Source organism: Acinonyx jubatus, chromosome B2, assembly GCF_027475565.1.
Source record: "Acinonyx jubatus isolate Ajub_Pintada_27869175 chromosome B2, VMU_Ajub_asm_v1.0, whole genome shotgun sequence".
NCBI lineage: Eukaryota > Metazoa > Chordata > Mammalia > Carnivora > Felidae > Acinonyx > Acinonyx jubatus.
Window position 1 is genome coordinate 20,398,531 of NC_069385.1, and position 13,876 is coordinate 20,412,406.

Sequence of the window (13,876 nt, forward strand, 5' to 3'; positions counted from 1 at the left end):
CTAGGTTTGCATTTATTTTCTTTACTCCACAAAATAAATGATAAAATGTTATCTATTAAGTGTTTTTGTGAAAGTAAGTTTATCGGAGTCACTTATGCCTTTTTATCACTATCTTTAAAGGAATGGGCAGAAGATGAGATTTTTGCATGATTCTAGGAAGTGAAGTGTTGACCATTTCTCTTCCATTCCGTATAGATTTATTTTAATGATGTATAGCTCTTGTTTCTCCCGTAGATTCCAGTTTATACTTCTTTAATCCAACAAACGTCACTTTTTAATTTTTAATTTTAGAAAATATTCATTTATAACCAACATTATTTCTTCCTACTTCTCATCCGTACTCTAAATTATATTGAAGTAATAATTTCATATATTGTGATAATGATTATACCAGATTATACCAGATTATCATATCATTTAATCTGGTAATGTCACAGTTTATTTCATTGAAAGAAAGGGTTGCTTTAAACAGATATAAAATATATATGTTATGATGGATTTTTAAACCCAGTAATTCTTTAATACTGCCAAATCTCTCTCCTCTCTTCCTTCTTTTTTTCTCCCTTTCTCTCTCTCTGTTTCTCTTTCTGTCTTGCAGTTGATTCAGATTTGAAACCAAATAGCATTCATACATTGGAATTGTTGTCACTTAAGTTTCTTTAATCCATAGATTTTATCTCTTCACATTCTGTATTTTTTTCTTATAATTTATTCATTGAGGAAATTGTTAGCTCTGTAGTTTCCTACAGACTGGATTATTTTTTCTCCAAAATGCAGTAACTTTTCTTTATACAATTTTATTAAGGTATAACTTACTTAGGGTAAAATGCACAGCTCTTAAGGGCACAATTTGATATATTAGGCTAAATCTATGCATCTGTGTTACCAATGACCCAATTAAGACATAGAACTAGATTTTCTCGGAAGGCACTAGCCACACGTCCCTCTTGAGACTTCGAATGACTGCCCAGATTATGTGTTGTAAGTTTAAAATATATACCAGATTTCAAATAGTACAAAAAAAGAGGCCAAGTATCTCATTCATAATTTTATATTGATTACATATGGAAATGATAAGGTTTTGTTTATGTTAAGCTAAATAAAATTGTTAAAATTGATTTTGTCTTTTTATATCTATGATACAGTGCTAACATGAAATATTTCCCTGAAGTTCCCTCATGGCCCAGTCAATTCTCCTACTTCAACCCCTTCAGGAGGCAACTAGTGCCACCATAAGTTAGCTTTGCCTATTTTTGAAACAATTAATAGAATGGCAAAACGCGGACACTTGAGGCGGGGGAGAAGTTGGCCTCTTTGAACATAATGTTTTTTGAGATTCATCCATGCTGCATATAGCAGTATTTCATTCTTTTTTATCCACAGAATGGATTTTGTTGATTAAATCCCATGTGCCATTTAATAGTTATGTTCCCTGTGGTTCCCATAAATTGAAGCTTTTTAATCTTTTAATTTTTTTCATTTTATAAACTCTATGTATCTATATTCCTACTTCACCTGTTAATCCCTAAAGCAGGTAGCAAAATTACTTGCCATTTCACTGGTAGATACAGACATTCTTCCTAATTTGGCAGTTGGTTTAAACAACTTAAAATATTAAGGGAAAGAAATACGGAAGACTCTGGTTGAAATACACTCAATACTTCAGTGTTTAAGATATTTTTTCTTCAGTTAAATAAGATTTTCCTCCTGCTATCAGACCCCTCTAAAAAGTTAGGTCTGATTTGAGTTAATGTATTAGCCCACAAGCATATGTCTGTTGAGTTATTTAAAGATTTTCGGCAACTTTTTGAAGGAATTATAGAGGATAAGCTATTTTCCTTCATTGGGTAGGAGTTGTTTTCCTGTATTCATTTTCTTTTCCTGTTAATTCTCTGTGATATGCTGTACTTCGTTTTTCTGCATAACACTTATGTGGAAAATATTGGTGCCCAAAGCAAAGGAAGAATAATTACAAGAATAGTATCTGAAAAAAAGAATGAGATCCTAGCCTTTTTCCATGTGTATGTGGCTTCCCGGAGTATTTTGACTATTATTTTTATTTTAACGTGATTTTCTGGCAGAAAGGAAAACAAACAAAAACTTGTTCTTATGGTTATATTTTTCTTTAGAAAATACCCTGCATTTCTTATGGCGAGAGATTGTTACATCTGAGGGTTTGAAACTCTACTACAATCCGTACACAGGCTGGTAAGACAAACTTTATGTGCTAGATATTAAAAGTAAATGTTACAAAAACCTGTATGACATTGGTCGCATATGTCTTTAGCCTTGGCAGTACCTTAGGAAGGAATACTAAGTCGAAGTCTTACTAGACTTTATATTTTTATCATTTTTATAGGTAAGACAAATAAGAAATTAATAGTACTTGTCATTTTTCTATAATGAATGGAAAATAATGGATTTAAGAAGCTTAGTTACTCATATTTAAAGAGATTTTAATTTTAAATAAAAATGTCATCTTTCTATGGACCAGTTCTCATATTTTCATTAGATTTGTTAATTTCTATTATTAAAGTCATAGGAATCATTAAACATAGCAACATCATAGGTGAATCAGTAGTTATTATCCTCGTTTTTTTCTTCACAGACACAGAAAGAAGGCAGACACACCTCCTTTTATTTAAAGAAGAGAAAAGAACGATGTTATTTACCAGTACCACTCCTGTTTCTGCAGACTCACTTGTCAGCTCAGGCAGTTTTTTGATTATCATGGTTCTTTATTCAGTGACCTAGTATTTCAGATTGTTTCACACTAAAATGTAGTTTAAAAAAACTTTGACTTTTATGGATTTCTTCCAGTTTTCTTTAGGAATAGTATAATTTTTACTTGCCTTCCTGTGATACGTTTTTCTTGTTTTTTCCTTCAGCATCATCCGTGATTACCCAAATTCTGGGCCACAGTTGCTTGGCGGAATCTTAGCAGATGAGATGGGTCTTGGAAAGACAGTGGAGGTTTTGGCTCTGATTCTGACACATACCCGACAAGATATCAAACAAGATGCTCTCACTCTTCCTGAGGTAGGAGTAGTACCATAGGGCCAAGAAAGCAGGGGACATATGTTCTCAAAAAGCATCATATATTGAACATTTGCTTGGCACTTAAGCCAACACTTTTAGTCTCCTCTGAGGCTAATTAATTGTACTAGTTATTAGTTAACCTCAAGTGGGCACAGAGAATAGGATGTTTGTGACCTGGCAGGGTTTTCGTTAAGTGATATTGGCCAACTAGGAAAGGGATATGCTGTCACCAAGATTCCTTCTCGTTGGCAGAGAAACTCATAGGAAAGTACTGTTACTCCCTCAAATGTTTTGTCACTACTACAAGCCTCCATATTACCAGTAAATATTTTTGAAAGTAATTTTTTTTAATTGTACAAATCTCAGATATGTAAGTCATAGAATCTAATACTTCAAACTTTGTTAAAGGCTAAATAGCTTTGTAATTAGATTGCTAAATGAATCAAACTCTGAGTCCTTGTTCTAAAATATATAATTGTGTTTAGAAATACAAATTTTAGAGTTTATGGAGGAAAAAAAGAAACAGCTCCACTGAAGCACGTGCAGCTCATAGTTCATAATTTCCGGTAATAAAACCTAAAATCAACACACTAGGTAAGAGTATCATTATGTGTAGGGCTCACTGTGCCCACAACTTTAGGGATAATGTGATCTTCTGATAGGGTCAAGTTTGCAAAGTTAACCTCATAGATTTGAGTAAGGAATAGAAAATATCTATTTCGTTGTTAAAAAACAAATGAGTTGGAATATATAGTTTTACAGTAACTTTTTTTTGTTTTCACGTTTATTTATTTTTGAGAGAGAGAGACAGTGCAGGCAAGGCAGGGGCAGAGAGAGGGGAACAAAGGATCCAAAGCAGTGTCTATGCTGACAGCAGCAGATGATGGGGGGCTCGAACTCATGAACTGCAAGCTCATGACCTGAGTTGGACACTCAACCAACTGAGCCACTCAGGTGCCCCAGTGTTAACAGTAACTTCTGTATTAACTATATGATTTAACTCTCGGTAACTTCTATGTTAATTCCATATTTAAACAAGCCTTTGAAAAGTTAATTTCAGAAGGGGCACCTGGGTGGCTCAGTCTGTTAAGTGTCTGACTTCGGCTTGGGTCATGATCTCACGGTTTGTGGGTTTGAGCCCCCCGTCAGGCTCTGTGCTGACAGCTTTGAGCCTGGAGCTTGCTTCAGATTCTGTGCCTCCCTGTCTCTCTGCCCACTCACACTCTGTCTCTCTCTCCCTCTCAAAAATAAATAAAGATTAAAAAAAAAATTTTTTTTAAGTTAATTTCAGAAGTTTCACACTTAACATTTAGGTAATTTAAGATAATATGCACAGTTTTCAAGTGATAGCTAGCGGTAGCCCTGAAATAAAACATAAGGTTTGTATATATGAATAGCATATTTAGCTCTTTCTTTCATCATTTTTTACAACTCTTTTACATCTCCTAATAGAAGGGTTAATTTTAACAAGCAGCTCCAATTACTGAAAGCAAAGCACTGGGTGACTGTTGAATGTTGTTTATATCAGGGAAAAGTGGTGAATTATTTCATTCCATCACATCAGTCTGGAGGAAAAGTAAAAAACACAGAAACCCCAAATACGGAATTTGAACCAAAAGAAAAAGTTCAGTGTCCCCGTAAGTATGAAATCTCTGAAAGAAAATACCTTTTTACAGTCATCTTTGTCATAGTTCTTGCATTTCTTATAGGGAGAGATCTTGTAGTTGTTATGAATAATTGTTTTCATGGTTTATACTTTGTATAAATGGGATCAATTACAAATCATATTACCTTAACAAAAGTAAAGATATATTCTTTCATTTGATTGATTCATTCTTTCTTGGTATAAATCTTGTTCAGTCTGTTGCATTTAAATTTCTTGAGCTTACAGTTTACACCAGGCTTTGTCTTTAAGTTATTTCCATCATAGTATATTATTAATACATTGAGATAATTTTTATTACATATTCTTCAAAATGATATACAGACAACATATCTTCAATAAAAGTCTTTTTTTTGTCTTAGTTCTCAGTGCATATTATTCTTAATATGTCTCTGTTTTTTTTCTAATTTCAATTATTCTAAGTTAGCATATCCTTTTGCATATAGCTACACGTGTGATGATCCTGACAGCTGTGAAAGAAATGAATGGAAAAAAAGGAGTTTCCATCCTTTCCATCTATAAGTATGTCAGTTCTATATATAGATACGATGTTCAGCGGAACAGGAGTCTTCTGAAACGGATGCTGAAATGTTTAATTTTTGAAGGTCTTGTGAAACAGATCAAAGGGCATGGTTTTTCTGGGACTTTTACATTGGGGAAGAATTACAAGGAAGAAGATACATATGATAAAACAAAAAAGCAGGTAACAGAACATTTATTAAGTTGCTCTGTGTGATGCCTTATAGAGGGAGTGGACAGATCCCACTTGACACGAAGGCTTTTAGAGACTGAAGATAAAAAACAAACTAGGAAAATCACATATGCCTGTATCATCTCTTTTCTACCTCCTGAGTAGAAGTTTCATCAGAGTAGAAACTGTGTTTTACTAGTCCCAGAGAAGAGTGCTTGGCACATAGCAAGTACTCAATAAATATTTGAATGAATTATTTTGGTAGGTTAAGCATATTAATTTTTTAATGTTTATTTATTATTATTGGGAAAGAGAGACAGAGCATGAGCATGGGAGGGACAGAGAGAGAGGGAGACACAGAATCTGAAGCAGGCTCCAGTCTCTGCTGTTAGCACAGACCCAGATGTGGGGATCAAACTCACAAACTGTGAGATCATGACCTGAGGCAAAGTCGGACGCTTAACCAACAGCCACCCAGGCACCCCCCGGTGGGTTAAGCATATTAAAGAGTTTAAAATAACACACAAAAAAATCTTTTTTTAAAAAAGAGAAAAAAGTAGGGGTGCCTGGGTGGCTAGTCAGTTGAGCGTCTGACTCTTGATTTTGGCTCAGGTCTTGATCTCAAAGTTCATGCTCAAAGATCCAGCTCTGCATTGGGCTCTGCGCAGAAGCCTACTTGGGATTCTCTCTCACCTTTCTCTCTTCCTTCTTCCATTCGTGCGCCAGCACTCTTGCTCTCTCTCAAAAAAATAAACGTTAAGAAAAGAGAGAGAAAAAAAATAAAACGACTCTCTCCTTATCCTAATGTTGTCAGCAGTTAAAAATCTGTTCTGTAGTTTAAAAATATTAATGATACCTTACATTTGCTTAGCTTTTTATATACATTTTCAAGCTTTTATGTAAGTTCTCATTTTTCCCATGTCATCTTATAAAATTTTTACATTTTGTTATAAAACTGCTTTTGGGGGGCTATTAATTTCAAACTTGCTTTAAAAAAAATAATTACATAGCTATGCAAACATAAATCAGGTAAATGGGGCACCTGACTGGCTTAGTCAGATGAGATTCTTGTTCTCGGGGTTGTGAGTTTGAGCCCCAGGTTGGGTATAGAGATTACTAAAATAAATAAATAGACTTTAAAATCAATCAATTAATCCAGTAAAGACTAATGACAGTAAATCAAAGTGTGGAGCTACTAGCTTGTCTACTGTGAAGGAAATGACAGATAAAAAAGTTCATTTTCTGGAGTAGGGAGTCTCCCAACATTTTTCCCCAGCCAGGGTAGAAAGCTGCAATGAACTTCTATGCTTCTAATAATCCTTCTGTCACCAAAAAAGGAAAATCTTCAATTAGTGCCATTCATGGCAAGTGTCCCAACTCATCTGTTCAACCTCAGGTCTGACATCACTTCTAGGAAGCTCAGGCTGGCACCTACCTCCCCATCCCAGCCCCTGTCTGTTTTGTACTCCTCTTAGGCATTCTTGATTGTTTCACTTTTTATTGTTCTTTCTTTTCCAATAGACCTCGTGGAGACCAGGAACTAAATATTCCTCATATTTGTATTGCCAGCATCTAACACTATGCCTGGCACAGAATTGTTATCCAGTAAATAATTTCAGGAGGGGTACAGGTAGAAAGCAGAAAGAAAAAAGGAGTTTATTTGCTAATTGCAGTAACTAGTAGATTTTCACTTTCTTTAAATGCTATATTTTCGTACTTGATATGTTAATTGCCCGAGTTTGTATATTTATGTATTATAAACTATTAGTCTTTTATTGATTTAGACAAAATATGAATTATAAGAGGTTAATGTCAAAATATTAGTAGCTTCCTATCTAATTTTTATTCTCTTCAGCTTTTACTTATACAATAGTAGAGCCTTCCTTTTTAGACCTGTAGACCACAGAGAGGCTTCTTACAGAGGGCAGATTGAAAGCCAGTGATCAGGAGTGATTCTTCTAGTGAGAAAATGGTAGCAAGAGTGGCTATTGGATTTTTATGGAAAGCTTATAAATAAGGTTGGGGATTTAATTTCAGTATTGTAATTATATTGATATAAATTAATTAAATAATATTTTTCATAGGCAATAGGGAGTCCAAGGAAAATTCAGAAAGAATCCAGAAAATCAGGGAACAAAGACACAGATTCTGAATACTTGCCATCAAACACATCTGATGATGATGATGATCCTTATTATTATTACTATAAGCCTCGGAAAAATCGTAGTAAATTCAAGAAAAAGCCTGTTCTATCCACAAAAAAGGGAAAATGTCAGCCTAATATCAATCTCAGTTCACAAGATCACTGTCCAGCTACCAGTGACTCTGGAATTACTGATGTTACCACATCTAAAAGTACATGTATCTTTGAAATCAAGGAAGAACGTGGAGCAAAGGACCAAGCTGAATCTTTAAACCCTACCGACGGTGATGTGCCACAATCTAATATCGGGAGTCCCTGTAATTCCTCAGATTATCGCTTTGAGTGCATATGTGGTGAGCTTGATCAGGTAGACCGTAAACCTCGTGTTCAGTGCCTGAAATGCCACCTATGGCAACATGCAAAATGTGTGAATTATGAAGAGAAGAATCTGAAGATTAAGCCTTTTTACTGCCCCCATTGCCTTGTTGCAATGGAGCCAGTATCAACACGAGCAACTCTGATCATCTCGCCCAGTTCCATTTGTCATCAGTGGGTGGATGAAATCAACAGGCATGTGAGGTCATCATCTCTTCGAGTCTTGGTAAGGCAGTTTGGACTCTTTAAATGAATAGGAAAATCCCAATTTTTGCTTCCCTGTGGTAATTTTTACAACCTTTATCACTTTGTTGTTTATTCCAAAAATTAATAAGATAGTTATGAAATCAGAATTTGAAGAGGAAATTGAGAATGGGAAATGAAACAGTAGACTGCATTCTTTTCTGACATCAGAAGTTCAGAAGTTAAAGCGCTTTGAGTTAAAAGATGTGGAAGCTTTTGAAAAAAATCCATCATGTAGGGGCGCCTGGGTGGCTCAGTCAGTTGAGTGTCCGACTTCGGCTCAGGTCACGATCTCACGGTCCGTGAGTTCGAGCCCCGCGTCAGGCTCTGGGCTGATGGCTCAGAGCCTGGAGCCTGCTTCCGATTCTGTGTCTCCCTCTCTCTCTGCCCCTCCCCCATTCATGCTCTGTCTCTCTCTGTCCCAAAAATAAATAAACGTTAAAAAAAAAATTTTTTTTTAAAGAAAAAGTCCATCATGTAAATGAAAAAGACTTCATATACACATTTACACTCTCAGACAGAAAGGCAGCATTGTGTAATAGTAGCTGCCTGTCTCATCTCTACCTCTTAGATCCAGAGTCATCCTTTGAGGCCTCAGTTACATTATCTGTAAAATAAGAATTTACTCATTCAGCAAATATTTATTGAGCACCTGTAACGTGCCAGGAACTGTGCTAAGTTCTAAAATTAATACCCCTTCATAGACTTACTGTGAAGGTTAAATGAATTGATAAAGTGCTGGCACATAGTTCATTGTAACTTACTAATGTTAGTATTTTGTTTTTAATTGAAGTATAGTTGGCATACGTTATGTTAATTTCAGGTGTATAACAACAAATCGACAATTCTGTACATCATGCTATGCTCACCAAGACAAGTGTAGTTACCATCTGTTACCATGCAATGTTAGGACAGTATTATTGACTACCTATGCTGTACTTTTCATCCTTGTGACTTATTTATCTTACAACTAGAAGTCTGTATTTCTTAATCCCCTTCACCTATTTCACGCACCCACCCCCTCAATCCCCTCCCCTCTGGCAACCACTATTTGTTCTCTGTATTTATGATACTGTTTTATGTTTTATGTTTGGTTGGTTGGTTGGTTGGTTGGTTGGTTTTTTTAGGGTTCCACATATAAGTGGAATCATATGGGATTTATCTTTGTCTGACATCTTTCATTTAGCATAATGCCTCTAGGTTCATCCATGTTGTCACAAATGACAAGATCTCATTCTTTTTTGTAACTAATATTCCACTGTTTATATATACCACATTTTTTTTATCCATCATCTATCAGTGGACACAGGTTGCTTCCATAACTTGGCTGTTGTAAATAATGCTGCAGTAAAAATGGGTGACTATATTTTTGAGTTAGCATTTCCATTTTCTTTGGGTAAATACTCAGTAGTGGAATTATTGGATCATATAGTATTTCTGTTTTTAATGTTTTTGGGAACTTCCATACTGTTCTCCACAGTGGTTGCATCAGTTTACATTCCCACAAACGGTGCATAAGAATTTTCTTTTTTCCACATCCTCACCAACACTTGTTTTTGTCTTTTTGATACTAGCCATGCTAACTGGTGTGAGGTGATATATCACTGTGCTTTGATTTGCATTTGTCATTAGTGCTGGTGAGCATTTTTTCATGTGTCAGCCATCGGTTTGTCTTCTTAAAAAAATCCCCATTTTTTTATCGATTTTATTTTTTTTTTTTTTTTTGGTGTTGAGCTCTGTAAGTTCTTTATATATTTTGAATATTGGCTAATATCCCCTAAATGGATAGATCACTTGCAAATATCTTTTCCCATCTACTAGATTGCCTTTTAATTTTGATGGTGTTCTTTGCTATGCAAAATCTTTTTATTTTCACTGGTCCTAGCAGTTTACTTCTGTTTTTGTTTCCTTTGCCCAAGGAGACACATCTGTAAATATTTGGCTAAGGCCAGCATCTGAAAGTTGACTGCCTCTGTTTTCTTTTAGGAATTTTATGGCTTCAGATCTCACATTTAGACTTTTATTCCATTTTGAGCTAATTTTTGTATGGTGTAAGAAAGTGGCTCACTTTTATTCTTTGGCATATAGTTGTCCAGTTTTCCCAGCACCATTTGTTATCTTTTCTCCATTGTACATTCTTGCCTTCTTTGTCATAGATTAATTAACTATATAAGCATCAGTTTATTTCTGGACTCTATCCTGTTCCATAGATCTGTGTATCTATTTTTATGCTAGTGCCATATACTTGATTAGTACAGGCTTTGTAGTGTATCTTGATATCTGGGATTGTGATATTTCCAGTTCTGTTCTTCTTTTTTTTTTTTTTCTTTTTTTTTTTTTTTAACATTTTTATTTATTTTTGAGACAGAGAGAGACAGAGCATGAATGGGGGAAGGGCAGAGAGAGAAGGAGACACAGAATCGGAAGCAGGCTCCAGGCTCTGAGCCATCAGCCCAGAGCCCGATGCGGGGCTCGAACCCACAGACCGTGAGATCGTGACCTGAGCTGAAGTCAGACGCTTAACCGACTGAGCCACCCAGGCGCCCCTCCAGTTCTGTTCTTCTTAAGATGGCTTTGGCTATTCAAGGTCTTCAGTGGTTCCATACCAATTTTAGGAATATATGTTCTCGTTCTATGAAAAAATGCTAATGGTATTGATAGGGATTGCATTGAATCTGTAGATTACTTTGGGTTCTATGGACATTTTAGCAATATTAATTTCTCCAGTTCATGAGCATGATTTATCTTTCTATTTGTCATCTTCAATTTCTGTCACCAATTTCTTACAGTTTTCAGAGTATAGGTCTTTCACCTCCTTGGTTAAATTTATTCCTAGGTATTTTATTCTTTTTGGTATAACTGTAAATGGGATGATTTTCCTAATTTCTCTTTTTTATTAGTGTATAGAAGTATAACAGATTTCTGTACATTAATGTTATGTCCTACAACTTTACTAAATTCACTACTGATTCTGATAGTTTTTAGGTAGAATATTTAGGGTTTTCTTTAGATACTATTATGTCATCTGGTAATAGTGACAGGTTTTTCTTACCAATTTGGGTACCTTTTATTTCTTTTTCTTATCTGATTGTTTCAGCTAGGACTATTCCACTGTGTTGCATAAAAGTGGTGAGAGTAGACATCCTTATCTTGTTCTTGACCCTAGAGGGAAAGCTTTCAGTTTTTCACTGTTGAGTACAATGTTAGCTGTGGGTTTGTCATATATGGCCTTTACTATGTTGAGGTATGTTCCCTCTAAATCCATTTTGTTGAGTAATGTTAGTATTCTTCACTCCCTTTGTTCTTCCTTCCTTCTTTCCATACAAATGTTATTTAAGGTGTTCAATATTTCATCTACTACCATAGACAGGGAGAGAGAACACAGTAATAAGTGAAACCTCCTCTTGGCCATTGAAGAGCTCAGTTTTGTTGGGTAGATAAACCTTGATTTGAATCTAGGCTCTGCAAGTTCTGAGCAAGTCACTTCATGTTTCTTATGTGTGGGATAGGAATAAAAATAACCACTAATGAGATTGTTGCTGAAGATAGGAGATAAAGTGAAGCATAGTGTCTGAAATAAAAAAGGCATTCAGGAAATTATAGCTCTTCTTGTTCTACTTCTTCATACCTCTGTGCTTTTGTATCTACCTACCTACCTACCTACATACCCTTAAGTCCTTTTCCCCTTTCTCCACCTGTGAGAACTCCTAAATGTTCTTTAAGAGCCAGCTCAAATTTTAACTCCTCTGAATTTACCATCTCAGCCATAGCATTGGTCTTTCCACTGTGCTATCACTTTCACTTCTCTTACATTTCCCTTCATGATGCTTATGTTACCGGTCTTCTACCCTAACGTGGCTTTCTCCAGACACGTATCTAGACACGTGAGTCTAGATACACATGGAGTGTATCTCATAGCATGTTTTGTACTAAACTAAACAATGGAAAGAACTCAGTAAGGGTGTAAGAATGAATATTTCCATTATCTTTAATGAGCCTTTCTGCAGTAACTGTGTCTGTGATTGTTTCCTAGGTATATCAAGGAGTGAAGAAAGATGGTTTTTTACAGCCTCACTTTTTGGCTGAACAGGATATAGTTATCATTACCTATGATGTCCTTCGTTCAGAACTTAACTATGTAGATATCCCACATAGCAACAGTGAGGATGGGCGTCGTTTACGGAACCAGAAGCGCTATATGGCCATTCCCAGCCCCCTAGTAGCTGTGGAGTGGTGGAGGATCTGCCTTGATGAAGCCCAGATGGTTGAATGTCCTACTGTAAAAGTGAGAATTTCTGCAGAATCTTCTGAGGGCTGGGGAGTAAAAAGAGGAAAGCGATTGAGGAAGTTGTCCATAAAAATATTAATAATCTAAGTGTAATGAACCTACAGTGTTGACATTGGCCAAAAGTTTGTTGTTAAACATAGTAATTTGCTTTTCTCTTGTGCTCTGAACTACATAACCCTCAGGAGTTATTTTGGTACTGTAGGAATTACTGCTTTATATGCAATGCCCATATGTATTTGAATAAGATGGCAATTTATGTGTGATGCGGATCAAAGTCCCTGTTTAGGGACTTCTGCTAGCATTTCTGTTAAGTGGAAAGTTCATCGTGTAGGCTCTGATAACTTTGGGCCAAAGTTGACCTTTTTATTGGAGAGGTCATATCATAACAGAAAATACTACTTTAGAAGATAGAGTTTGATTTAGCCTTTGTTCATATGTCTTTATTCCATTTTCTTTGGCCAGTTTGTAATCTGCACTCAATTTATGAATCTTATCTGTTAGTACATTGGTTCACATCTTAAGGATGGGTGGCATTGGGGATGTCTCAATCATTCAGGGAGCCTTTTCATTCTATACATACTTGAACTATTCTTCCTCTTTTGGGGAGGGCTCATGGCAGCCTTCTGCTAATGAGAACCACTGTACTAGAAGATGGCCCATTGAATATGACCTTCAACTTTGAGTGTGATAACTTTGAATAAGAGAGAGTGTGCCTGACCTGAAGCATAGCTTTTCATGGGCTATTCTCAGGAGTAAACATTCCTAATTTCCCCTGCCTTTTTTTCCTTCTCTTTTTATTGCATATTTGTCTCTCATTAGGCTGCAGAAATGGCTCAGCGCTTGAGTGGGATTAATCGCTGGTGTATCAGTGGCACTCCAGTACAGAGAGGATTGGAGGGTAATGTATGGTTTCTTCACATTTTGCATATATTTGAAAAGCTTGCTTGTTTTTAGGAACAAGTATTTTCAGCCTTTGTTGAAATCCTTATGTAAGTGATTGTACATATATTTCACTCCTAGTAGTTTTAAGCATTCATCTTTTTAAATGGAATTGGATGGTTTTTGTTTTTATGAGAATGGATAGATGGTGAGTAGTAGTCCCATTGTCCTAAGGTGAACAGTCATTGTGCCCTCCTGAGCAGTGTAGATGCAGGTCTAAACTGAACTCAAAGCTCCAAAGTGGTAGGTAGAAAACAGAAAGAAGGTAGTAAGAGAGAGAGAGGAGAAGGGAAAGATGCATAGTCACGATGTTGTAGTTGAAAATGAAAGTCTCATTGGTTTTCTTTTGGTGTTAGAGCAGGATTACTCAACCTTGGCCCCATTGACATTTGGGCCTGGATAGTTTTTTGTTGGGAGCTGTCCTATGCATCTTGGGATATTTAGCTTCTCCCACTAGATGGCAGTAGCACTTCTGCAATTGTGACACCCACAAAT

At 36.0% G+C, this 13,876-nt stretch overlaps 1 protein-coding gene across 2 annotated transcripts in view; it reads left to right on the forward strand.

Moving 5' to 3' along the window:
* Nucleotides 1-13,876, forward strand: part of SHPRH (SNF2 histone linker PHD RING helicase) — a 95,117-nt gene that overhangs the window by 12,708 nt on the left and 68,533 nt on the right. The window contains exons 5-11 of one of the 2 annotated variants that reach the window (XM_027056697.2): nucleotides 2,130-2,208; nucleotides 2,889-3,039; nucleotides 4,568-4,676; nucleotides 5,149-5,405; nucleotides 7,478-8,137; nucleotides 12,188-12,439; nucleotides 13,262-13,340. In XM_027056697.2, the coding sequence (XP_026912498.1) occupies nucleotides 2,130-2,208; nucleotides 2,889-3,039; nucleotides 4,568-4,676; nucleotides 5,149-5,405; nucleotides 7,478-8,137; nucleotides 12,188-12,439; nucleotides 13,262-13,340 (1,587 nt within the window). Of the gene's footprint in view, nucleotides 1-1,196; nucleotides 2,209-2,888; nucleotides 3,040-4,567; nucleotides 4,677-5,148; nucleotides 5,406-7,477; nucleotides 8,138-12,187; nucleotides 12,440-13,261; nucleotides 13,341-13,876 lie in introns of those variants that run through there. The other variant, XM_053222132.1, reaches the window with a different exon arrangement.